The sequence below is a fragment of the Oncorhynchus kisutch genome, linkage group LG16 (genome assembly GCF_002021735.2).
Source record: "Oncorhynchus kisutch isolate 150728-3 linkage group LG16, Okis_V2, whole genome shotgun sequence".
Taxonomy (NCBI): domain Eukaryota; kingdom Metazoa; phylum Chordata; class Actinopteri; order Salmoniformes; family Salmonidae; genus Oncorhynchus; species Oncorhynchus kisutch.
In genome coordinates, this window is record NC_034189.2 from 30,817,357 (window position 1) to 30,845,195 (window position 27,839).

The 27,839-nt window shown below is 42.5% G+C and overlaps 1 protein-coding gene across 2 annotated transcripts in view; it reads left to right on the forward strand.

Annotated features, from left to right (window-relative positions):
- The window catches only part of LOC109906619 (recombining binding protein suppressor of hairless), an 89,399-nt gene that overhangs the window by 41,677 nt on the left and 19,883 nt on the right, over nt 1-27,839 (forward strand). The window contains exons 1-3 of one of the 2 annotated variants that reach the window (XM_020504423.2): nt 10,860-10,972; nt 12,928-12,966; nt 27,456-27,551. In XM_020504423.2, coding sequence (XP_020360012.1) covers nt 10,956-10,972; nt 12,928-12,966; nt 27,456-27,551 — 152 coding nt within the window. In that variant the 5' untranslated portion in view covers nt 10,860-10,955. Of the gene's footprint in view, nt 1-10,859; nt 10,973-12,927; nt 12,967-27,455; nt 27,552-27,839 lie in introns of those variants that run through there. The other variant, XM_020504422.2, reaches the window with a different exon arrangement.

A 27,839-nucleotide genomic window follows, 5' to 3' on the forward strand; every position in this document is an offset into this window, starting at 1 on the left:
CACTAATGGGGTCCTATTGAGTTCTCACTACTACACTGTCTGAGCCAAGGACTACATGTTTCTGGTAAGTTTTGATTACAATACTGGGTGGGGTTAATATATTTTATGACACACATGCTTTTTTTTTCTTAACTAATAAATAGTAGCCTACAGCAAAGTGTGTTTAAATCATTTCTAACTTGTTAACAATTTCTGCTAGTTAGTTTTTGCTACCATGTGGGTTTTAGCTTGCTTTAGCCTGCTAACTGAGTGTTAATTCACCTGTTTCCATACATGTTTCATTTTAAAACATTTATCTTACAAAGGAGTTGTTTGAGCTAACTGCTTAACTATTTATCTGTATATGGAATTGTATTTGCTTTTTTAATGTTTTTTTCTTCTAATCTTTACAGGAAATTGCCACGGGCACTATCTGATGTGTGGAGACATTTCACTTTAGCTAATGTAGAAGGAAAAGCTGTGTACATTTTCAAATTACTGTGCCAAATCATATGTAAAGAAAGCAACAAAGATACAGAATCATCTGGCCAAGTGCATAAAGTTCCCTCAGCGCTGACAACAAGCAACCTCTCACAAAAGTCCCTCTACTTCTATTCGAGGTGAAAATTATGAATCAGACGCCTTATCGAAAGCAACAGCTCATGGTCCTACTGGAATCAGAAGTTTTGTTGACTCAATGCTGATGAATGTCTTGCTCGAGCTGTGTTTGCAACTGGTTCACCTCTGATGCTCACAGGCAATGTGTATTGGAAGAGATTTCTGAATGTTCTTTGCCCAGCATACACCCCTCCAATCAGACATGCTTTATCTACTCATTTGCTGGATACAGAGTTAAAATGTGGTCAAACAAATCATAAAGAAAGCAGACTGTATTGCTATCATCTCTGATGGGTGGTCGAATGTTCATGGGCAAGGAATAATTAACTACGTCTCCACCCCCAACCGGTTTTCTACAGACACAAGGGACAACAGACACACCGGTCTCTACATTGCAGATGAGCTGAAGGCAGTCATCAATGACCTTGGACCACAGAAGTTATTTGCACTGGCGACAGACAATGCTGCGAACATCAAATCAAATCTCATTAAACTGAAAAAGAGAGGGTATTTATTTGAAGGTTTTGAATTTCAATTCAAGCTGAGCCCAACCGTGCACTGCACTGTCGACAATGTGACTTTCAAATCAAAATCAAATCAAATCAAATTTTATTTGTCACATACACATGGTTAGCAGATGTTAATGCGAGTGTAGCGAAATGCTTGTGCTTCTAGTTCCGACAATGCAGTAATAACGAACAAGTAATCTAACTAACAATTCCAAAAAACTACTGTCTTATACACAGTGTAAGGGGATAAAGAATATGTACATAAGGATATATGAATGAGTGATGGTACAGAGCAGCATAGGCAAGATACAGTAGATGATATCGAGTACAGTATATACATATGAGATGAGTATGTAAACAAAGTGGCATAGTTAAAGTGGCTAGTGATACATGTATTACATAAGGATGCAGTCGATGATATAGAGTACAGTATATACGTATGCATATGAGATGAATAATGTAGGGTAAGTAACATTATATAAGGTAGCATTGTTTAAAGTGGCTAGTGATATATTTACATCATTTCCCATCAATTCCCCTTATTAAAGTGGCTGGAGTTGAGTCAGTGTCATTGACAGTGTGTTGGCAGCAGCCACTCAATGTTAGTGGTGGCTGTTTAACAGTCTGATGGCCTTGAGATAGAAGCTGTTTTTCAGTCTCTCGGTCCCAGCTTTGATGCACCTGTACTGACCTCGCCTTCTGGATGACAGCGGGGTGAACAGGCAGTGGCTCGGGTGGTTGATGTCCTTGATGATCTTTATGGCCTTTCTGTAGCATCGGGTGGTGTAGGTGTCCTGGAGGGCAGGTAGTTTGCCCCCGGTGATGCGTTGTGCAGACCTCCCTACCCTCTGGAGAGCCTTACGGTTGAGGGCGGTGCAGTTGCCGTACCAGGCGGTGATACAGCCCGCCAGGATGCTCTCGATTGTGCATCTGTAGAAGTTTGTGAGTGCTTTTGGTGACAAGCCGAATTTCTTCAGCCTGAGGTTGAAGAGGCGCTGCTGCGCCTTCTTCACGATGCTGTCTGTGTGAGTGGACCAATTCAGTTTGTCTGTGATGTGTATGCCGAGGAACTTAAAACTTGCTACCCTCTCCACTACTGTTCCATCGATGTGGATGGGGGGGTGTTCCCTCTGCTGTTTCCTGAAGTCCACAATCATCTCCTTAGTTTTGTTGACGTTGAGTGTGAGGTTATTTTCCTGACACCACACTCCGAGGGCCCTCACCTCCTCCCTGTAGGCCGTCTCGTCGTTGTTGGTAATCAAGCCTACCACTGTTGTGTCGTCCGCAAACTTGATGATTGAGTTGGAGGCGTGCGTGGCCACGCAGTCGTGGGTGAACAGGGAGTACAGGAGAGGGCTCAGAACGCACCCTTGTGGGGCCCCAGTGTTGAGGATCAGCGGGGAGGAGATGTTGTTGCCTACCCTCACCACCTGGGGGCGGCCCGTCAGGAAGTCCAGTACCCAGTTGCACAGGGCGGGGTCGAGACCCAGGGTCTCGAGCTTGATGACGAGCTTGGAGGGTACTATGGTGTTGAATGGCGCGCTGTAGTCGATGAACAGCATTCTCACATAGGTATTCCTCTTGTCCAGATGGGTTAGGGCAGTGTGCAGTGTGGTTGAGATTGCATCGTCTGTGGACCTATTTGGGCGGTAAGCAAATTGGAGTGGGTCTAGGGTGTCAGGTAGGGTGTAGGTGATATGGTCCTTGACTAGTCTCTCAAAGCACTTCATGATGACGGATGTGAGTGCCACGGGGCGGTAGTCGTTTAGCTCAGTTACCTTAGCTTTCTTGGGAACAGGAACAATGGTGGCCCTCTTGAAGCATGTGGGAACAGCAGACTGGTATAGGGATTGATTGAATATGTCCGTAAATACACCGGCCAGCTGGTCTGCGCATGCTCTGAGGGCGCGGCTGGGGATGCCGTCTGGGCCTGCAGCCTTGCGAGGGTTAACACGTTTAAATGTCTTACTCACCTCGGCTGCAGTGAAGGAGAGACCGCATGTTTTCGTTTGCAGGCCGTGTCAGTGGCACTGTATTGTCCTCAAAGCGGGCAAAAAAGTTATTTAGTCTGCCTGGGAGCAAGACATCCTGGTCCGTGACTGGGCAGGATTTCTTCCTGTAGTCCGTGATTGACTGTAGACCCTGCCACATGCCTCTTGTGTCTGAGCCGTTGAATTGAGATTCTACTTTGTCTCTGTACTGGCGCTTAGCTTGTTTGATTGCCTTGCGGAGGGAATAGCTGCACTGTTTGTATTCGGTCATGTTACCAGACACCTTGCCCTGATTAAAAGCAGTGGTTCACGCTTTCAGTTTCATACGAATGCTGCCATCAATCCACGGTTTCTGGTTAGGGAATGTTTTAATCGTTGCTATGGGAACGACATCTTCAACGCACGTTCTAATGAACTCGCACACCGAATCAGCGTATTCGTCAATGTTGTTATCTGACGCAATACGAAACATCTCCCAGTCCACGTGATGGAAGCAGTCTTGGAGTGTGGAATCAGATTGGTCGGACCAGCGTTGGACAGACCTCAGCGTGGGAGCCTCTTGTTTTAGTTTCTGTCTGTAGGCAGGGATCAACAAAATGGAGTCGTGGTCAGCTTTTCCGAAAGGGGGGCGGGGCAGGGCCTTATATGCGTCGCGGAAGTTAGAGTAACAATGATCCAAGGTCTTTCCACCCCTGGTTGGGCAATCGATATGCTGATAAAATTTAGGGAGTCTTGTTTTCAGATTAGCCTTGTTAAAATCCCCAGCTACAATGAATGCAGCCTCCGGATAAATCGTTTCCAGTTTGCAGAGAGTTAAATAAAGTTCGTTCAGAGCCATCGATGTGTCTGCTTGGGGGGGGATATATACGGCTGTGATTATAATCGAAGAGAATTCTCTTTGTAGATAATGCGGTCTACATTTGATTGTGAGGAATTCTAAATCAGGTGAACAGAAGGATTTGAGTTCCTGTATGTTTCTTTCATCACACCATGTCACGTTGGCCATAAGGCATACGCCCCCGCCCCTCTTCTTACCAGAGAGATGTTTGTTTCTGTCGGCGCGATGCGTGGAGAAACCCGTTGGCTGCACCGCTTCGGATAGTCTCTCTCCAGTGAGCCATGTTTCCGTGAAGCAGAGAACGTTACAGTCTCTGATGTCCCTCTGGAATGCTACCCTTGCTCGGATTTCATCAACCTTGTTGTCAAGAGACTGGACATTGGCAAGAAGAATGCTAGGGAGTGGTGCACAGTGTGTCCGTCTCCGGAGTCTGACCAGAAGACCGCCTCGTTTCCCTCTCTTTCGGAGTTGTTTTTTGGGTCGCTGCATAGGATCCACTCCGTAGTCCTGTTTGTAAGGCAGAACACAGGATCCGCGTCGCGAAAAACATATTCTTGGTCGTACTGATGGTGAGTTGACGCTGATCTTATATTCAGTAGTTCTTCTCGACTGTATGTAATGAAACCTAAGATGACCTGGGGTATTAATGTAAGAAATAACACGTAAAAAAAACAAAAAACTGCATAGTTTCCTAGGAACGCGAAGCGAGGCGGCCATCTCTGTCGGCGCCGGAAGTCAAACAAGAAGGCTGCTTGGTCTAAAGTGTAGGAGTCCTACCCTCACATCACACCCCTTGACTGTGCTGCTCATGCATTAAATCTGCTCATCAAGGACATCATGGCACTGAAAACAATGGATACACTCTACAAGAGAACCAAAGAAATGGTTAGGTATGCAAAGGATCATGAAGTTATAGCAGCAATCTAAGTGAGAAGAATAAGAGCACCACATTGAAGCTGCACAGCAACACACGTTGGGGTGGTGTTGTCATCATCGAGTCTCTCCAAGAAATGGCCATATCACAGTATGCCGATATGGACAGCCAATCAAGAGGATCCTCCTGGATGATGTATTTTGGGAGAGAGTGGTAAGCAGCCTGAAACTACTGAAACCTATAGCAGTAGCCATTGCACGGATTGAGGGAGACAATGCCATCCTGTCTGATGTTCAGACTCTGCTTGCAGATGTAAGAGAAGTACACTTCCAAGCAAGTGCTTTGGGATGAAGATGCAATATGGCAGTCATGCCAACATATCTCATCAGCCACCTGCTGGAAAGGACTTTATGGATCTGAGGCTCTTTCTCCTGTTGCCTCAGAGCGCAACTAGTCCTTGTTTGGGAACACACACAACAGGCTGACCAATACAAGGGTTGAAAAATTGGTGCCATCCGGGAAAATTTTGGGCTTTTTGAGCCTCTCAACAAGGCTGGAAAGTGACATTGAAGATGGGGCCTCAGAGTTTGATGTTCAAGAGGTGTACATTGAGGAGGTCCAGGGAGATGACATGGAAGTCTGAGAGGAAGACAACCAAAGTTTTAGTTTCTAGTCTATCATTTTACAGATGTACTGTATGTTGAAAATGTTTTTGGGAGATCATTGGGGATCATTCAATATTCCCTTTCTTTTGTTGTTCAGTGAAACCATCCCATGTGAAGAGTAAACTAATTTAATTAAAGTTCAATTTGTAACTAAATTATGTTTTTTATTTCAATTGGAATGATTTAATCATTTGCAATTATGTCTACTTATGATAAGGTAAAATGTTTGTTTCTGTCTCCATATGATATGGTAAATATATCCAAATACATTTAAATGGTATTTATATTAATTTGCATATATTCCCATTAATTCCCACGGAAAGTTTCTACCTCTGAGTATTCCCCAAAATGTACAACCCTAGTTAGTAGTGAGTGTTCTAATCAAGGTCAAACGACACCATTCTGTGAGATCGTCTGTCCTTCAACACTCAACGGTCCTGTTCTGTGAGCTTGTGTAGCCTACCACTTCGCAGCTGAGACGTTGTTACTCCTAAACATTTCCACTTCACAATAACAGCCCTTACAGTTGTCCGGGGCAGCTCAAACAGGGCAGACATTTGATAAACTGACTTGTTGGAAAGGTGGCATCCTATGACAGTGCCACATTTAAAGTCACAGCTCTTCAGTAAGGCCATTCTACTGCCATTGTTTGTCTTTGCAGATTGCATGGCTGTGTGCTTGATTTTATACACCTGTCAGCAGCAGGGGTGTCCACATACTTTTGTGTTTATATAGCTTATATAAACTAACTTTTCAACTAACTTTTTTGTAGTTTTTGGTTGTTCGTCAAATATTTCGCAGCTATCAAATAAATATATATATTTTTTTTTGTGCATATATTCAAATGCCTTCAAATATTCTTTGGTTTTCTGAGAGGTATTCAAAATACTTTCTGATACCTGTATTTGGATATAACAGAAAATAGTTGCCTTCTAGTTAACTCGATATAAACTATATCCGATTACCTCAAGGAATTAATAAGTTGGTCTTTTAATATTTTATTTTTACAAAATGCAGCTATTTCTGCCCAGTTCTGGTGTGTGAATGTGTGCACCTGTATTCTTGTGTGTGTTTGCACTTTGGAGTCAGCACATAGATGTGTGACACGACGCCAGTGGAAGTCGGTTTTCACACTTAGCACTCAAGTGTGACGTCCAATGACACTATCTCTAATAGTACCTTCTGCTACACTTATTCTGCAATGTTATCTTCAAATCAAATTTTATTGGTCATATACACATGGTTAGCAGATGTTAATGCCAGTGTAGCGAAATGCTTGTGCTTCTTGTTCCGACAGTGCAGTAATATCTAACAAGTAATCTAACAGTTCCACAAAAACTAACTTGTATACACAAATGTAAAGGGATGGAATAGGAATATGTACATATAAATATATGGATGAGCGATGGCTGAGCGGCATAGGCAAGATGGAATAAAATACTCATCTCATATACTGTAAGATATGTAAACATGATTAAATGATTAAAGTATCATTATTTAAAGTGACTACTCACGTCGCCCACGGAGAGGGAAAGGGGGGGCCCGCAGTCCTTGGTAGCGGGCCGCGTCAGTGGCACTGTATTATCCTCAAAGGGTGCAAAGAAGGTGCTTAGTTTCTCTGGAAGCAAGACGTCGGTGTCCGTGACATGGCTGATTTTCTTTTTGTAGTCCGTAATTGCCTGTAGACCTTGCCACATATGCCTCGTGTCTGAGCCATTGAATTACGACTCTACTTTCTCCCTATTCCGACATTTCACTTGTTTGATTCCCTTGCGGAGGTAATAACTACACTGTTTATATTCGGCCATATTTCCAGACATCTTTCCATAGTTGAATGCGGTGGTTCGCGCTTTCAGTTTTGTGCGAATGCCGCCAACTATCCATGGTTTCTGGTTAGGTAGGTTTTAATAGGCACAGTGGGTACAACATCTCCAATGCACTTCCTTATAAACTCACTCACCGTGTTATTCTTTGAGGCTTCCCGGAACATATCCCAGTCCGTGTGATCGAAAAAATCTTGAAGTCGGCATTTGATAGTGAGGAATTCTAGGTCGGGTGAGTAGAAGGACTTGAGTTCCTGTATGTTGGTATGATTACACCATGAGTCGTTAATCATGAAGCATACACCCCCACCCATCTTCTTACAAGAGAGATGTACCAACTCCGACAACATATCCCAAGAGAGCCATATTTCCGTGAAACAGAGAATGTTACAATCTCTGATGTCTCTCTGGAAGGCAACTTGTGGCCTAATTTTGCCCACCTTGTTGTCTGGAGACTGGACATTGGTGAGTAGTGTTCTCGGAAGAGGTGGGTGGTGTGCACGCCTACGAAGTCTGACCAGGAGACCGCTCCGTCTAACTCTCCTGGGTCTGTCTTTGGGATTAGATCCAATGTCCTGGGTGGTGGTCCGAACAAATGATCCGCTTCGGGAAAGTCATATTCCTCGTCATTATGTTGGCAAGTTGACGTCGCTCTTATATCCAATAGTTCTTCACTTCAGATTTTCTGGGCTAACATTGTGAGAAATAATACATAAAAAAACGAATTACTGCATATTTCCTAAGGACTCTAAGCGAGACGACCATCTTTGCCGGTGCCAAAAGGGGACCTTTGTCACGTCTCGACCGCTACCTCCGGAGGTCGTACATGACACTCGCCTGACAGTTGCCCCCATCTAAGCGGGGCAGTGTAAACAGAATTGTCTCGTTGAGCCAACACTCTCACAGTAAATGTTTTAATAGCATAGCAATGTTTTTGTAATGTACAGATATTGTCCTTATTTTTTCCCACTTGTTTTTTAAAATAGTTTTTTAAAATTGTAGTAACAGCCTGTTACATTATGAAATTGTCACCGTAGCTTTAAAATCAAGAGTATATATATATTTTTAGCTTGACAGCACTGAACCATCGAGGTCCAGGCAAGAAGCAACTTTCCAGGGAATTATCAAAGTTTTCAGTCACAATTTGCTTTTACCTCGTATTATGACTTCCATGATATTTATAAATATGAATCCTGGTTTATTAGAAGGTCACTTTAATATGGTAGCTAGTGTAAGCGTATGAGCTTCTATCTCGCTGTGGTTCAGCTAAGCGTCAGCATTCAGCTACAGCCAGCACGTTTATTTAGTTTAGTTAGCTCTGTAGCCTATTTTATAATATGAATGACACTGTATGGTAATTTTATGGGAGGTGTAAACATTCATTATTGAACTGTTTATTAACAATACTTGATCATGAAGCATGTTCTTAGCTAGCTAGCAAGTAGGAGTTAGCTGTGTATTGTCAGCTAATTTAATGTGTACAGAAGAGAAAATGAATCCTTTAATTGTCTACAATGCTGGTGGATTGTTGCATTATTCAAGAGTGTAACATGTTTCAGAAGAAAGGTTGCTTGGATTGTTAAATCGTTTGTACTTACTGCTTTGTGGCTACTGTAATATTTACAGTCAATTTTAGCTGCAGACCAATAATGTCGCGTTGCCAGCTACAACGGGCAGGGATGTAATGTGAATTGAAAAGTAGATATCTCTTTTGCCACTCCACTCCTTAGACACACCTTTTTATGTTTTATTTAACCTTTATTTAACTAGGCAAGTCAGTTAAGGACAAATTCTTATTTTACAATGACGACCAACTCCGGCCAAACCCTCCCCTAATCTGGACATTGCTGGGCCAATTGTGTGCCACGCTTTGGGACTCCCGATCATGGCCGGTTGTGAAACAGCCCGGAATCGAACCAGGGTCTGTAATGATGCCTCTAAAACAAATCTGAAATCTCTTCCACGTTTGATATTCACTTTTTCTGTGCCTTTTTGACTAAGTGTTTCCCTTGTGTTTTTCAAATCAATTTTGTACTTCAGAAGTTGATAATAGATTCATACTCTCAAAACTATCCTAGCACTTTATTATGAAGTTATATAATCTCATTGCCTGATATTGACTTACCCTTGTTGGAAAGTGTGTGTGTGATATCTACAGTGCTAACACATATGTAGTGTTTTTGTGTTGATGATTGTAGCACAGTCTGGCCTTAGTGTTTTGACCATGTTATTAACCAAGCCAGCAGCGGGTCTTTGCCAGGTTCTTTCTCCTTTTCTATCCCTCTCCTGCTTGTTTTCTGTCTATCTAACTCCTTTCTTCTCTCTTCTTTCAAATACCTCTCTTGAAAATATCTCCTCCCTTTTATACACTGAGTGTACAAAACATTGGGAACAACTTCCAAATATTGAGTTGCACCACCTTTTGCCCTCAGAACAGCCTTAATTCATAGGGGCATGGACTCTACAAGGTGTTGAAAGTGTTCCACAGTGATGCTGGCACATGTTGACTCCAATCCTTCACACAGTTGTGTCAAGTTGGCTGGATATTCTTTGTGTGGTGGGCCATTCTTGATGCACAAGGGAAACTGTTGCGTGTGAAAAACCCAGCAGCGTTGCAGTTCTTGACGCACTCAAACCGGTGCACCTGGCACCTACTACCTTACACCGTTCAAAGGCACTTCATTCTTTTCTCTTGTCCATTCACTCTCTGAATGACACACATGCACAATCAATGTCTCACTTGTCTCAAGGTTTTAAAATCCTTCTTTAGCCTGTCTCCTTCCTTCTACAGTGAATGACGTGGATTTAACAGGTGACATCAATAAGGGATCATAGCTTTCACCTGGTCAGTCTGTCATGGAAAAAAAGCATGTTTTGTACACTCAGTGTATATAGTCTGTATAGAATGTGTTCCCCCCTCCCTCTCTTACCTCCCTTCTCTTTCGGATGGTAAGACAGTGTGATCCCAGGACTGAGGGGAGGAGAAAGGAAAGAAGGAGAGGATTGAGGAGGGGAAGAGAGAGCTGCCTGCCTGGAATCCATTACCCAGTGAGGCCTCAGCGTTTCACTGTGGGAACCTTATTGATCTGCCTCCTCTATAATTATTCCACTTACACAATCCCCCCTCTCTCGCTCCATCTCTCTTTCTCGTGTCACTCCCTCCCTTTATCCGCCTCCTCCTTTAGCTACTTTCACTGGATCCCTTTCCCCCTCTTACCTTCCTCCCTCCCTCCAGCTTTCTGTACTTTTTCTCTGTCTTGTTTTCACTCTTCTCCCTATTTCTCTCTCCTCTCTTAAAATGAAAAAGTTGTTTTACTCTTTCTGTATGCATGTAGCAGTCAGAAACTGGCGTTGGTGCACTGATGTGCTAAGGTTGTGCCTTGCATAACACAGAGCCTATGATATCAAACAACCAAGTACCAAAATTGACACCTCTCACTGTGTGTGTCTGAGAGAGCAAGTGAGCAAATATTGTGTTTGAGGTGAAAGCTGTGTATATGTCAAATCAAATACTCCACCCAAAGCATGACTGTGACATCCTCTCACACCTCAGGAAGCCCAAAACACACACTCACACAGCGTGAGTGTGTTTCTCAAGCAGCCAGTGTGTTAAGACCAGCCCCAGAGCAGGGTCTTACAGTATGCGGAGGAGAGAGAGATGGAAGGGGGAGCTCTGTAAGCATTGATTTTTCTATTTTAGCCTCCTCGCTGCTCCCATCCCAACTCCCCCTGGGCCTGCCTCTGTGCGTGTGTGTGTGTGTGCACGTTTGTGCACGCGCTTCTCCATGCTTCAAGGTTGCCTGTCTGTCTGTCTGTGGGGTGTGTTTAGCTCTGGGGAACAAGTTGTCCTTGGAGTGCAGGTTAGAGCATCACACCACTAACACTTCTTTTTACTGCAAGTTTCCCCCCTGTGACGCCCAGTAGCCTGACAAGAAAAAAGGGGTCTTGGTGGGAATTTGATGTTGTGTTTTCCGTGATGTCATTTGTTGTGAAGGAAATGGGTCTCTTTTGCCGGTATGACTATAGCTGTGCCGTCACTCATAAAAGGTGGTTTTCAGAGATGACTTACGTCAAATGTTTTGCGTCTCATGTTTTCAGATATGACTAGGCCCATGTGCTGGCATGAGGATACTGTTTTCATGACAAATAACAGGTTTTGTTTGTAGCTAGGCTACGTGGCGGATGGGGAGTTGTATGAATAGGCCTTGGTGTGAGCTGTGAATGAGTTGAAAGGCCTGATTTAGCGACGCTGTCTTTCTCTCTCTCTGGTGATAAGGCGTCCCTCCTCGCCACCTGCCTGTGTTTGGACACTGTGTCACATGGTCTCACACTGCCAAGGCCACTAGGACAGCAGCTGCCTCAAACACTCAGCCTCTCTCTCTCTCTCTCTCTCTCTCTCTGTCTCTCTGTCTCTGTCTGTGTGTGTGTGTAACCAGGTGTTCTTTCTCGTCTCCTACCTGAGACATGTGTCTCTTTGTTTATGTGTAGACTGTGTATTGTTGCACGGTATACCGGTTTCCCCGGTAATATCCCGGTACCAAAACTTGATACTTATGATACCAACATTTTAGAAAACCGTAGTACCGTTTCATATGATGCTACCAACATTTTCAGTCCTACTGATGTTAAAGATCCTGCTGGCTCATACCAAATAAAGGCCAGTTTGGTTCACAATTTCAGTTGAATTTAAGCAACAGCAATCCTGTATGTGCAGGTCCTTTAAAATCCACTTCACATTCATGCGCATATGCATATCACGTGTGGCAGCTGTAATCAGCCAGCCACATCCCTTACCAGGCCTCACTCACCTGCTTCTTTCCGTCCGCTCTTCATGCGCAACTATTCCTCCATCAGTTAAAAAAAATATTGAATTTAGCAATGATGGCGAGAGGGGGGGGGGTGCAGACCCTGATGAGTCTTCTGTTAGATTTATACATTTGTTCCATTGGAGCCTGTTATAACCAAGAGCACAGGCCAGTTTGAGAATACTTTTTTTCAAGTTCACTGTCATACAGCCTCTGAGTGTCAGAAAGAGAAAATAGACATGCATGCTTTACAGCAAAGAAAGCATCTCGTCTCTAGCCTAAACAGTTAAGAAAATATGACCCATATTACCAGAGATGCCTTTTTATATAATTTCACAAACCATGTTGAGGGCCATTATAAAGTAATCCTTAGTAATTATTAGTTTGATAACAGACAACGTCGTTCCAGGGGTGGGCCCTGGAACCCAATCAGATAAAAACAAAAATGACAACCAAAATACTCCTCTCTAGTGTTCTATGACAGTATACACTGAACAGTGTGAAGTAAAATTCAATGTGTTGTATTGAGTAGAAGTGTGTATTTCAGTGAGAGCGTTTTGCGTAGCACAAACAGGAACAAGCGTCCGGGGAACCGGACGAACAGGACACCAGGCCACTGATTTTCTTTTTTTCCCCTCCCCGCCGTGGCATCGTGAAACTACTCGATATCATGAGACAGTACTTGGCCTGGTATTGTATCGTTAGTAACATTTTGGTATTGTGACAACACTAAAACTGTGTGTGTTTGTGTGCGAATGTTTTATGCTGTGTGTGTTTAGCGGTTGATAAGTGGCTTACTTAGTTCTCTCTTTTCTCTGCTTGCAGGAAGTTTGAGGAGCGCCCTCAACCACAGCGCTTAACAAGGTGAGTGAGCGCACCTACTCATACACACACTTCACACACATTCCCCACCTCCATTTCCCGTCTTCAGATAAATTCATTACTATGAGCTTGGTCTATGAGCTATGGATCATTTCCATGTAAAAGGACCCTTGAGCACAAACATGAAGTTCATAGGAGCATATTGAATTGGGTGTCAAATGAAAGGTAATATGAAGACTATATGAAGGCATATACATTTTTCAACCATTTTCCCATCTTAGAAATTAGGCATGATTTCCGTTCAAACAGGTGGGAAAGGGATCTTAGAAAACATCTACCAGAAAAGTCTTAAGGTATTAGAAATGCATCAAAACACAATCATTTTGAAGTAAAGACCCGTGCCAATATCAACACTTATATTTAGTTTTCGAGAAAGGATTTGGCTTCTGTGAGTTAAAAAACCAACATGTCTTGTAAGATATTTTCTAATTTCTCTCCCTCATGAAGAGACAGGATAATGAAAGTTCACAGAAGTAACAACTAAAGGTAGACCTACCAATTAGTTATAGTGTTTCTACTGATATACATTTATGTTTATGAATTATTAAGTGATTCAATCTCGTCATTCTGTTACCAAATCGGTAGTGGAATTACCAAAACATCAGTAACACAATTACTGTAATTGAATTGGTTACAATGGGAAATCATAGTAGTCACACACCACAGTTAGGTCACCTGCTACTGTCCTCCCTTCTACTGGCATACTGTTTTATTATTTCATTTCTCATGTCTAGTGGTCAAAGTGAGAGTGTGTAAACAGTCTGAACATCCTCTCTCTCTCTCGCTCGCTCGCTCTCGCTCTCTCGTGTTAATATTACCTCTCCCGGCTCTTACTGACAGCTACCCATTTAGCCCCCTCTCTTTCCATTTACTGTAATCAGCATCCTCGCACCACTGAGCACCGACTGACACCGGACGTTGAAATTTGGGCAGTCCGCCCTAGCCTAGATTTCAACGTCCACAGATGTAGATCTTTGGTCTGGACTGGCCTTGAATTGGTCAAAACATAGGCGTTCACGATTGGTGACCGGACCAAATCTGAACCAATAATAGACGTCTATGTTTTACAAGTTTGGACAGAACAGAACAGTGAAGCACTGTAGGGATGTGTTATTCAAATATCCGAACGGACATTAGTATTCAAATAATAATATAGGCCTATTTTAACACAAAGGCTTTTTCTATAAAGATATGCCATGACATTTCAAATTATTTTAATAAAACAACCAACTTTTTAATGTAATATTCATGACGTGCACGGTGCGCCTCAAAAAAAAGTAGCCATCACGTGTGTAGCTTGTTCTTTATGTTAGCCAATAAGAGGCAATGAGGCTCAATGTGTAGTAAGTCGAGTGAGAGTTCACTAATGCAACGCAAGATGGAATAAAATGTACAAAATTAAAAGTTAGCAAAATGAGAATGAGTAGGATACAATGAGCAACCAACAGAGGTAGGCGGTTGTTTTATCTGACTGGGGTTGGGTGAGAAACAGGAACATGTTGCATGCACACAATAATGCGATTATTCTGGATAGTGAAGCTAATATAATAGTTTGTTTCAAACGTTTACACTCTATGCAAGAAGAACAATATCCCTAATAATCCTGTTGACATGGACACATCCAAAAGTATTTTTGCGAAGACTATTTGATTCTGAGTTGAGATGTATATTAAGTTTGTATGTGAAAACTATAAGATGGATACTTTTAGTTTTTCGGAACTCACTTCACTTGCACATGAGGGAAACTTATGCTAACCGATTAAGCTGTTTACATGTTCTAATAATTTGAAAGATTATTCAAGAAAAGCAGGTGTTTTAATTGGCATATGCATAATTCAATAATGGCCTTACACCAATTAAGATAAGCAGAGTAAGATGTTTACATGACTAATGCTATACTCAGCCTTCTGCCATAATGTGGCAGCAGCCGCCAACACACTGACTCAACTCCAGCCACTTTAATAATGGGAATTGGAACTAGAAGCACAAGCATTTCGCTACACTCGCATTAACATCTGCTAACCATGTGTATGTGACAAATAAAATTTGATTTGATTTATATCATAAATCATTGTGGGCTACTACAAGTTAGCTACTTTTGGCTGTAGCCTAGTTGCCTTGGCATCTCTGTCTCTAACTCGGTTTGCTTGCTCCCAACACTGCCTCCTCTGCAGCGGCAGCAATAGAGCGCCAGACCCTCCCTCACGCAGCAGTGCTCAGGTTAAAAACATAAATACAAAAATAAATAAACATGTATTTAAATTATCTTGATAGCTGACACATGTATGATACTATTCAAATAGTGAAATTATTTCAAACCCCCTTCCCTAAAACACAGTAAAGTACAATAAAGTAAAAAATAATAATTGCATTGTAAAGTAAATTAGACTTTACTGTATTATACTGTACTCTTGTACCGAACTCTATGATAATTGGGATATTTTTTTAATTTTTATGAACAGAACAGATGCTCAATTAAGTTCTGTGTCCATACGTGTTAACCTCTAGCATCGAGCAATCCCGTATCCGGGAGCGTAATCATAGCCTCAAGCTCATTACCATAACGCAACATTTCCTATTCATGAGAATTGCAAATGAAATTAAATAAATATATTCAAACACAAGCTTAGCCTTTTGTTAACAACACTGTCATCTCAGATTTTCAAAATATGCTTTTCAACCATAGCTACACAAGCATTTGTGTAAGAGTATTGATAGCCTAGCATAGCATTAAGCCTAGCATTCAGCAGGCAACATTTTCACAAAAACAAGAAAAGCATTCAAATAAAATCATTTACCTTTGAAGAACTTCGGATGTTTTCAATGACGAGACTCTTAGTTAGATAGCAAATGTTCATTTTTTCCCCAAATATTATTTGTGTAGACGAAATAGCTCCGTTTTGTTCATCACGTTTGGCTAAGAAAATGCAGTCACTTACAACGCCAAACTTTTTTCCAAATTAACTCCATAACTCCAAAACATGGCAAACGTTGTTTAGAATCAATCCTCAAGGTGTTTTTCACATATCTATTCGATAATCTATCAGTGGTGGCAGTTGCCTTCTCATCAGAAGAAAACGGAAAAATACTGCAGCTGGAGATTACGCAATAATTGCGACGGAGGACACCAAGCGACCACCTGGTAGATGTAGTCTCTTATGGTCAATCTTCCAATGATATGCCTACAAATACGTCACAATGCTGCAGACACCTTGGGGAAAACGTGGAAAACATAAGCTGACTCCTAGCTCCTTCACAGCCATATAAGGAGTCATTGCCATGAGGCGGTTTTAAAAAATGCGGCACTTCCTGATTGGATTTTTATCTGGGTTTTTTCTGTAACATCAGTTCTGTGGCGCACTCAGACAATATCTTTGCAGTTTTGGAAACGTCAGTGTGTTTTCTTTCCAAAGCTGTCAATTATATGCATAGTCGAGCATCTTTTCGTGACAAAATATCTTGTTTAAAACGGGAACGTTTTTCATCCAAAAATTAAAAGAGCGCCCCCTATATCCAAGAAGTTAAGAGAAGAGCGAGAACGAGAACGACATCAGTTGGCAACTCACTTTGTGAATTGCAGTATGTCATAAAAATACATTTAAAAAAACATGTTTATCATGAAAGAGATCATTGACTTTCAACATGACATCGTCATAGCATGCCACTTTTCCAACAAGTCAGTTCATCAAATTTCTGTCCTGCTAGAACTGCCCTGGTCAACTGTAAGTGCTGTTATTGTGAAGTGGAAACGTCTAGGAACAACAACGGCTCAGCTGCGAACAGCTGAGGACTGAAGCACGTAGTGTGTAAAAATCATCTGTCCTTCGTTGTAAAACTCACTACCGAGTTCCAAATTGCTCCTGGAAGCAACGTCAGCACATTAACTGTTTGTCTGGAGCTTTGTGAAATAGGTTTTCATGGCCGAGCAGCCACACACAAGTCTAAGATAACCATGCGCAATGCCAAACGTCGGCTGAAGTGGTGTAAAGTTCGCAGCCATTGGACTCTGGAGCAGTGGATATGCGTTCTCTGGAGTGATGAATCATGCTTCACCATCTGGCAGTCCGACGGACAAAGTTGGGTTTGGCGGATTCCAGGAGAAAGCTACCTGCCCAAGTGCATTGTGCCAACTGTGAAGTTTGGTGGAGGAGGGATAATGGTGTGGGGCTGTTTTTCATGGTTCGGTCTAGGCCTCTTAGATCAAGTGAAGGGAGATCGTAACACTACAGCATCAATGAAATTCTAGACGATTCTGTGCATCCAACATTGTGGCTACAGTTTGGGGAAGGCCTTTTTAATGCCCATGATTTTGGAATGAGATGTACCACTAGCAGGTGTCCACATACTTGTGTTCATGTAGTGTAAATATCATTAGCTTCTATAACTTTTCTATCTGTTTTCTTTTGTCATGTTTTGGACCAGAGAGAGGCTATCGCTCTACTAGCCAACATATTGTTCCTGCAGTGAGGAGGATTCACCATCTTCGTTGAATGTTTTTATATTTTATCTGCAGTAATTGCCAATAAGCCTACCAGTATGCACATTAGTTAGCCAAATGAATGATGAGTCACTCACTTTAACGTCACTGTCTGCCAAGACCTGATGTACTTTTTATCGGAAATACAAACAAGATAGGGCTCGGCTGACTTTTTTCTGACTTGCGAATTATTAAAAAAGTAGCGTAGTTATTTTAATTGAAAAAATTACCTGAACATGAGTGTGTAACCGGCTGTATAGCCGACAGCCGGCACTAGTGGAAAACACAGTTGGAGTGGATGGTGCAGCCGTCGATTGTCATGTTGAGTTGACCCAGTTGATGAGGGAGTTGGGACCTATAAGCATTATCTCTGTTTTGTCGCCGTTTAGTTTTACAAAGTTATTGCTCATCCACATTTCCAACTCACGGAGACAGTCAACAGAGGTGGAGTTGGGTTTTGTGTAGATTTGTGTGAAATCTGAGTCCAAATTAATGGGTGATCTGAACAAGAGGTAGCATGTAAATACTTAACAATAATGGTCCTAACACTGCACCTTGTGGGACAGCTTGTGATGCAGGGGCAGACCTGCATTTGCCAAGGGAGACAAACTGTAGTCTGTCAGATATGTAAGAGTGGAACCAGGCATGAGGTGTTCTGGAAACTCCAAGAAGCCTCTCCATGAAGTCAGTTAAAATGTGTGTCAAATGCTGTAGACTCCACTCTAAATCAAATCACATTTTATTCGTCACGTGCTTCAGAAACAACATGTGTGACTAACAGTGGAAAGTTTCCTTACGGGCTCTTCCCAACAATGCAGAGAGAAAGAAAGTAAAATGCATAAAAGTAATAACATCTGCACATTGAGTAACAACTTGGCTATATACAAAGGGCAACCAGTACTGAGTCGATGTGCAGGGGTACGAGGTAATTGAGGTTGGTACAGTGCCTTCAGACAGTATTCATACCCTTTGACTTACAGTATTCCACATTTTGTTGTTACAGCCTGAATTCAAAATGGATAAAAAAAATATTTTAAAAAGCTCACCCATCTACACACAATGACAAAATGGGTTTTTGGACATTTTTGCACATCCATTGAAAATAAAATACAGAAATATCAAATTTACATAGGTATTCACACCCCTGAGTCAGTTCTTTGTAGAAGCACGTTTTACAGCTGTGAGTTTTTCTGGGTAAGTCTCTAAAAGCTTTCACACCTGGATTATACAACAATTGCCCAACAATTTGCCTTGTGTTTTGGGTTATTGTCTTGCTGAAAGGCGAGTTCATGTCCCAGTGTCTAGTGGGATGTTTTTGCCTATGCTTAGCTCCATTCTGTTAATTTTTTTTATCCTGAAAACAGTCCTTAACAATTACAAGCATAACCATAACATGATGCAGCCACCACAATGCTTAAAAATATAGAGAGTAATTTGCCACAAACATAACACTATGTATTCAGGACAAAAATGTAATTGCTTTGCCACATGTTTTGCAGTATTACTTTAGTGCCTTGTTGCAAACAGGATGCATGTTTTAGACTTTTTTTATTCCGTATAGGCTGCCTTCTTTTCACTCTGTCAATTAGGTTAGTATTGTGGATTAACTACAATGTGGTTGAGCCAACGTCAGTTTTCTCCTATCACAGCCAAACAACTTTATAACCGTTTTAAGGTAACCATTGACATCATGGTTAAATCCCTGAGCGGTTTCCTTCCACTCTGGCAACTGCGTTAGGAAGTACGCATGTATCTTTGTCGTAACTGGGTGTATTGATACACCATCCAAAGTGTACTTAATAACTTCACCATGCTCAAAGGGATATTTAATGTCTGATTTTTAAATGTTTAACTATTGACGAATAGGTGCCATTCTTTGCGAGGCATTAGAAAACATCTGTGGTCTTTGTGGTTGAATCTGTTTGAAATTCACTTCTCGACTGAGGGACCTTACAGAAAGTTGTATGTGTACAGTGCAGAGATGAGGTTGTCATTCAAAAATCAGGTTGAACACTATTATCGCACACAGTGATTCCATGCACCTTATTATGTGCACAAATGTTTACTCCTGAACATATTTAAGCTTGCAATACATAACCAAGGAGTTGAATACTTATTGATTCAATACATTTCAGCTTTTGATTTTTAATTCATTTGTAAAGATTTAGAAAAAACGTAATTCCACTTTGACATTATGGGGTGTGAGTAAGTATTAGCTAGGTAGCCACTTGTTGTTAACCTATTGAAGTTGAACTTCAGTTCATGAAAATAAATAGCTAGCCAGTTACTTAACTTCTTATGGAATAGGGGACGCTTGTGTCCCACTTGGCCAAAAGCCACGGAAAATGCAGCATGGCAAATTCAAATAAAATTATATAAAAATCTAGCTTTCATTAAATCACACATGTAAGATACTCAATTAAAGCTACACTAGTTGTGAATCCAGCCAACATGTCAGATTTTAAAAAGGCTTTATGGCGAAAGCATAAGAAGCTATTATCTGATGATAGCATAACAGTAAACAGAGGGTAGCATATTTCAACCCTGCAGGCGCTACACAAAACGCAGAAATAAAATTTAAAAAATGCCGTACCTTTGACGAGGTCCTTTTGTTGGCAGTCCAATATGTCCCATAAACATCACAATTGGTCCTTTCTTTCGATTAATTCCGTCCCTATATATCCAAAATGTCAATTTATTTGGCGCGTTTGATCCAGAAAAAAAACAGCTTCAAAATTGCGCAACGTCACTATAAAATATTTAGAAAGTTGCCTGTAAACTTTGCCAAAACATTTCAAACTACTTTTGTAATACAACTTTAGGTATTTTTAAATGTTAAAAATCGATCAAATTGAAGACTGGTCTATCTGTGTTCAATACAGGGAGACAACAAAACCAAGCTACTTTTCAAGTCTTGCGCAACTCTCAACAGTGTTACGCAGGTCCTAGATGGCCTTACTTCTTCATTGCACAAAGGAATAACCTCAACCAAATTCCAAAGACTGGTGACATCCAGTGGAAGCGGTAGGAACTGAAAACAACTTCCGAAGAAATATCCTTTCCCAATGAGAACCCACTGAACAGACAGAGACCCCCCCCCAAAAAATAAATCTGAACGGTTCGTTCTCGGGGTTTTGCCTCTTTTATACTCACAAACATGATTCAATCAGTTTTAGAAACTTCAGAGTGTTTTCTATCCAAATGTACTAATAATATGCATATCTTATCTTGGCATGAGTAGCAGGAAGTTGAAATTGGGCACGCTATTTATCCATAAGTGAAAATGCTGCCCCCTATACCTTACGAAGTTAACCCTGTTGCCCAAAGTTAACGTTATAAGCCGCCAGCTAGCTTCATCTGGATAGTAAGGCTGGGTTATGGACCCGGTTATGTGTTGTGAAGCTAGCCACAAAAAGGATTAATTGTGTGTAAAAAAAAAATGTGTCAAATTAACAAATTGTCTTTTGTTGATTTTTATATAACATTCCAACCTCGTTTAGCATGATTATGGCATAATTCTACTATTTGCATAGGTTTGCATCACTGTCACTGACATACTTTTATTTTGAAGTCCACTATTGTGGCTAATCTTTATTTTGGCTAGCTTCACATAGATGGGTCCGACCACCATTAATCAAATAAGAACTGTCTTATAAATTAGGGTTATTTTATATGATGACACCTAGCTATATAGTTTTCTAGATAACTATATAGTTACTGAAACCGATTGTTGTTTTGCTATGTTTTTGGGGAAGAACATTGTTTGCATCCATGAGCTAGCTAGCTATTTTTTATGACCAGCACTGTAGGGGCGCGAGACAACTTTATTGGCATTATAGCATACGTATCGATGAATCTTTGTGACTTATGAAATACGAGTGATTGTGTAATAACTATGTAAAAAATGTATGAACGTGTTAAATTATTATGTGGCGTGCAGTCATATTCCGGTCCTGATTGTTCAACAAGCTTATTTGACTCTTCAAATAGTGTTATTGGCCTCTCAGGTGGCGCAGTAGGGTAAGGCACTGCAACGTAAAAAAAATATTCTTAGTCTAATTGATAAATAACACACATGCTGTCAATAAATCTCCCCTGATGTATTAGCCTTACAAGGTTATAGATTAACATGTTAGTTACCTTCCTTTGAAGTAGCCGACTTTATCCGTTTGATCCCTGATTCATTGAATTAAGGAATGATTTTATAAAGACAAAGGTTTTGGTTGTAATTGTAGTGTTGCACTATTTTAAAGTCTACGAAGGGTGGCCAACCATCCCCCAGGAGAACTTGCGTTTCAAGACAGGCTTGAATATGCAATGAAGCTAATAGGCAGAGTATAGCCATGTTGGTCTGATTCTCTATGGGGGGACGGGACAAGTGACTCAAAGATCAAAGATTCGATGTTTAAAAGAAGATATCAGACACATTTCAGTGTAATTGTTTTTATTGACTGCATAGACTGCTCACAGTTCAACAGGGGTTGTCATGTATGGTAATGATTAGGGATGGGATGTTGTTAAAGTGAGCTGTTTTCCATCCCTCTCTTGGATGTCTGTAGCGGTCAGGCTAGTTAGCGTGTATGAAAATAAAGGGTTGAGGACAGGATACTGAGGTCACAGCAGGGGTTCAGTCCAATGGTCCTTTTGCTCTGTTGGTCAGCCAGCCTGCAGAGAGAGTGGAGGATTGCCTGACCATGACCACCCTCTCCAGCCCATGGTTTTAGGGAGGGGGTGTGTGCGTGTGTGTGTGTGCACCTTCCCATTCCTGACTGTCTCTATTGCTGAGCCTTCGGAGCTCCCTGAAGAGCATGTGAGTGTTTAAAAAAAAAAATGTTTGTTTACGCGTGCCGCATCAAGGGGGAAATAAGGGGTTGTGCATTCACTGGAACACACAAGCGTCGTATTGGCGAGGGCCCCGGCCTCCTACCTTTTTGATCTCTTTCCCTGTCCATTCATGTGCTGCCAGTCCCCTGGATTTCATTGGCCTCTCCATTTGTCCAGGCCTTATGAGTGCCCAGATAAAAATGACATGCACAAAACACATGTTAGTGACGATCGGGAACACGCAGAAAGACGCAGAGTGTGTGTGTGTTTGTGTAGCTGAGGTTGTGTTGCAGTTAACCCCGAGTGTGGCCCTGTTGATTTTTAGTTTGGCAGTGACGGGGACAGCTAAAAGCCCGGGTCCTCCACGAGCTGCTAAGGGCAGCTACGTTTTGGGTCCTTTAGGGCCCCACTGTCAGCCAGCCTGTCCAGCTGTTCAGATGGAAAATACAAGGCAGTACACAGCTGGAAAAGCTGCCTGGTTTAGTTGCTTTGGAGAAGAGACCCGTCTCTTATGTTTCGGGGGAAATGCCTTCGACAGTTGGGCTCATTCTGAATATCAGAAGCTGTGATATAAATGCTGTAAGTTATGAATCCATCTTAGACTTACAAGTAGGCTATATGAATGTAGGGATCATTTATTATATTTGACATTTTAGTCATTTAGCAGACACTCCTATCCAGGGGCAATTAGGGTTTAGTGCCTTGATCAAGGGCAAATCAATAGATTTTTCACCTAGCCTGCTCGGGGGATTTCTAAACATTTATTTGTTGTTGTGATTTTAATTGACATCATCACAAATGAAGTTCACATCGGGGGGGGGGGGGGGGGGAATTAAAATTCTTTAACAGCCTATTCTCAGCACACAGTGTCTTAAAATCAATAGAAGGGGATATGCAGACTGAAGTGAGAAACTGTCGATGTTTTCATTTAACCCAAGCTCCTGGGTTGAGAACGCGCATAATGTCCCCTTTGTGATCCAAAGGATAAATTGAGCTGTGTGTGTGTGTGTGTGTGTAAGCGTGCCTCTCCCCTAGCTGCAGGTCCACAGGGGGTCTGGGTGAGACGCTGTGACAGATGTACTGGACAGATGCCTGTCTGCTCTACTTTGCCCTGCTGCAGCTGTAGCCCGGCTTAACCTAACACACACACACACACACAATTACTGACCCCCACTTTGCCCTTTGTGTTATCTGTATAGCTCCCCCTCTCTCTCCATCAGTGGTACACAAAGTAATATCCCTATTGCTTGTTGGTGTTCCTGTCATATAGCTCCTCACTGTTGCTTGATGAGTCTCTGACTGTTGGATTGTTTAAACACCATGCGTTGTTTTCATTGCGTGCCTAGTTTTGCCGTCCAGTATTCTCCTATTCAGTTCTCCTTTTGACGTGCTATCTAGTGTGGTTGCGTGCCTCACGTCTTGTTGCATGCCTCTTTTGTTTGTCTGTTGTTGTGCTGCGTGTCTTGGTCATCACTCGTCGCGTGTGTGTTTTTGCGTTTGTTTTATAGAGTAGCCTGTAGCCTGTGTGAGTAGCCTGTGTGTACTGTGTCTCACTGGGGCACATATCTGTCACTTCCTCTCTCAAATCAGATGACTCAGGTCATGTAGTCCCCCCCGCCCCTCTCGTTCTTCCTCTGTGTGTGTCCATCACGCGTGTTTGTGTGTGTGACCTTGTGCGTGTGTATAGGAAGTTTAGTTGGAGCTGTACCCTGGCCAGTGTGGCCACTCTGTATTCGCGATACTCTCATTTCTCCTTACAACTGTTAGCTGCTCTTCTCAGGAAACATGGCCCAGACAGACAGAGGCTGATGTGTAATTAACTACTCAACAGTTCTCGAATAAAGGGGAGCAGGGAAATATACTGAAAGTGTGTGTGTGAGAGAAAGAGAGAGAGAGAGCGGGTGAACATTGTGTGTGTGTGTGTGTGTGTGTGTGTGTGTGTGTGAACGCTGGGTGAACTTGGCCCTGTGCCGTCTGGCCCCCTTCAGGAGTGTGAGAGATGAATGGTGCCTACCCCACACACAGAGTACTGAACGCCCTACGACGGCAACCACATCTCAACCATCACCCCTCATCCAGGACGGCTGCTGCGAACTTGGACCACTTCTGAACCAAGAACATTTTTAAACATGGGACAACTTTCTATCTATAGGACCAGCCATTTGTAACCAGGATTGAAATGCATTCAAACAGTTAATTGGTTTTTGACCAATGCTACTCCCAAGCAAAGAGACTTCGAAATGAATAAGGATCTCTCTGTGAAGATCTGTTTTTGGAATAACCCAGGGCCTTTTCTTGCTTTAACTTGAACTCTCTCCCTGTCTCCCTGTCTCTCTGTCTCCCTGTCTCCCTGTCTCCCTGTCTCCCTGTCTCTCTGTCTCTCTGTCTCTCCGTCTCCTTGTCTCCCTGTCTCTCTGTCTCCCTGTCTCCCTGTCTCTCTGTCTCCCTGTCTCTCTGTCTCCCTGTCTCTCTGTCTCCCTTTCTCTCTGTCTCTCTGTCTCTCTGTCTCTGTGTCTCTCTGTCTCTCTGTCTCTCTGTCTCTCTGTCTCTCTGTCTCTCTGTCTCTCTGTCTCCCTGTCTCTCTGTCTCTGTGTGTGTTAGAAAATAGCCTGTTTTTTAACGTTTGGATGCAGGGATGTGTTAGAGATTGCTGCAGCATGTATGCTGACAGAAAACCACTATATTTTCCTTTTTCTCCCCCCACCCCCCCTGTCTCTCTCTCTCGCTGTCTCTCTCTCGCTGTCTCTGTGTGTCACATGAGTTTCACAGGGCAGCAGCCATATTGGTGAGGTGGCAACAACATACTCCATGACCTACACACCTCATGAAAATTCCAATTTAACCCACACACTTCCTCAAAAGTGAAATCTGAAACATTAATTTCCTCCTTGCCCCGGCAAGTCAAGGTACTAGGTACAAACACATCCGACCAACAAGCAAAACTGGCTTCACCGATATGGCCGCTCAAGTCTTTATACCTCTATTCTCCTAGAATTTGTCGCTTAGGCACAGATCCAGGATCAGCCTACCCTCCACATATCCTAACCGGGACCATTAAGTGGAGAAGTGTGAAACTGACCTCTACATTTAAAGTATGCTCATGAGCTGGCCCTCTCTGAGCTGGATTTGTCTGAGCTGACTTGAGTGGGTGGTGTATGTAGGCATCTGTCCTAAGCCATAAGGGAAAGTGGTATCTACCATCCCACTATCAGATAAGAGGGGCAATGTTTGCTTTTTGGCCCCCCCCACATTTGATTTGAAATCACCATCGCCCACTAATGCGTTTGTACTTTTAGCAGATTCAATGTGTTTGAGCTAGTAACGTATCAATATTTATTAAAAAATAATTGCTATGACATAGCCAGTGAATATATATATATATATATATATATATATATATATATATATATATATATATATATATATATATATATCGTGAATCGTTCCATCCCTACTGTAAGCATGACATCATCATGTGGGGCACTGAGCGAGCGTGTTCCTCTGTAATCAGTCAGGGCTGTGGGCTCCAGGGTGGGCCAGGGGTCAGGAAGTGTGTGTATGTGCGTGTGTGTGAGGGCACGCCCAATGCCCAGTCTAGAAATATCAGTGAAGGGGATCACCATAGCATCAGATGATTATAGGCGCTGCTGAGTAGTATCCATTTTGAACTCATTAAAAGAAAGGAAAATAATTTGAATCAAATGCTGCTGGATTTAGACTTGGCTTTGGTTTGGACTATGTTCTCTCTCTGAACCTCTTTCTCTCCTTTCTATCCCTCTCTCCCTCTGGCCTAGCCCTTTCCACTATGGGTTCGTGAAGTGCAGTAACCTGTGGTTCCACCCCTTGCTCTCGCTCTCTCGCTCCCTCCCTCCTTCGCTCCCTCCCTCTCTCGTGTCTCAATGGGGCCTTTTGCTTTCCATAACAAAGGCCTCATTCTGTAGCTAGAGGACTCCTGATATCTCCAGTAGTGATAAGTATATTTTTTGTCCTAATCTGTTGTGGTCTAGTACTGTCTTTTTGTTAGCGAGGGTCATCTACTTTAAGTGCTGCCTGTTTTCCCAGTAGCCTACTTGGTGTGTGAACTGCTGACTGCTCATAACTTGCAGATGATTGTTGACACATCAACCGGGATTAAGGGGCAGGGCTAATACTCGCTATGGACTTTCTTCCCTCCTTACTAGCACTGACTTTATTGGGAAAGAATGTACTTACTGTGATATGTGGTTGTCCCAACTAGCTATCTTTAGATGAATGCACTAACTGTAAGTTGGTCTGGATAAGAGTCTTCTAAATGTCCAAAAAATGTAAATGTGAAGGCCTGTCCAACCCATGCGTGTGGCAGAGTGGAGCAGAATGTAGAAGTGTGTGTGTGTCTGTGTCCCTCTCTGGGCCCACGGAGCACCCGGGCATGTCAGGTGTCACTGACATCTGTGCAAATGGGGCCGTTCTTTAGCTGTGTGCTTCTCAGCTAGTACACACACACCCACTCTTGTCACAAAATGTTGCCACTATGTTGAGCAAGCTCTCACACACAGGGGGTGGATTATTGCGATTGCGGGGTTAACGTAAGGACTTAACATTCCAAAAATATTGAACTTTTTTTTTTTTTTGTGTGTGTGGGGGGCCGGCATGAGAATGTTTTTGCTTAGTTGACAAAAGTAATTGGAGCACGGACCTTGCAACATTTTGACACAAGATGTGGATTCTTTGGTGGTGAGCTCAGGGCTTTAGTGTTTTTTCTTTTTCCCTCTCCTCTCTCTCTCCTCTCCTTCCCCCTCATTAAGCACTATCCCTCTGTGCCTCCCCCCTCCCGCCCCCAACTCAGCCCAGCTGGAGAGAACATAGCTTGTTGCCCAAAGTGTGTGTGTGTGTGTGTAAGCAACATATCCTTCAGCACACCAGAGAATTGGCTAGTCAAAGTGGAACTTGTACGCTTTTCTTCCTCATCTCATGTTCCTACCTCTCTATGTTTCAGGTGTTAGTTTTAGTGACCCCGAGTTTTCATATGTTCCAGTTTTTTAGTCTCATCTATTTCATCTTTGTCGTGTCTGTCATCTAACTTTTTATGTGAATGGATGAATAACAAACCTCTTTCTCTCGCTCCTCTCTCCTTCTTTCCGTCCCTCTCTTTCTCTCTCCTCCCCTCTCTTTTTCTCACTTCTCCTCTCAGGGAAGCGATGCGGAATTACCTGAAGGAGCGAGGTGACCAAACTGTCCTGATCCTGCATGCAAAAGTTGCACAGAAATCTTATGGCAATGAAAAAAGGTAACCAACCACCACTTAACCTACACACCGCTTTCCATACTCTCCCACATACCTCACACATTCCATACCTAGAAAGGCATGTTTAAGAGTTCCCGGTTTCAATTTAATTTGTGGGTTAATAGTATGGACTAAAAGGCAGTAGAGAAAAAAGCAAAGCCACATTCCAATGTGTCTGTGTGTGACGTTGGTGTTTTGGCCTCTCCGGCTTTCCATTTCCCACCGCGGGTCAGATGGGGAAGTGAGCATTTATGTTCTCTGCAGGGCACATTCAGGTGAAGGCCATAGAGA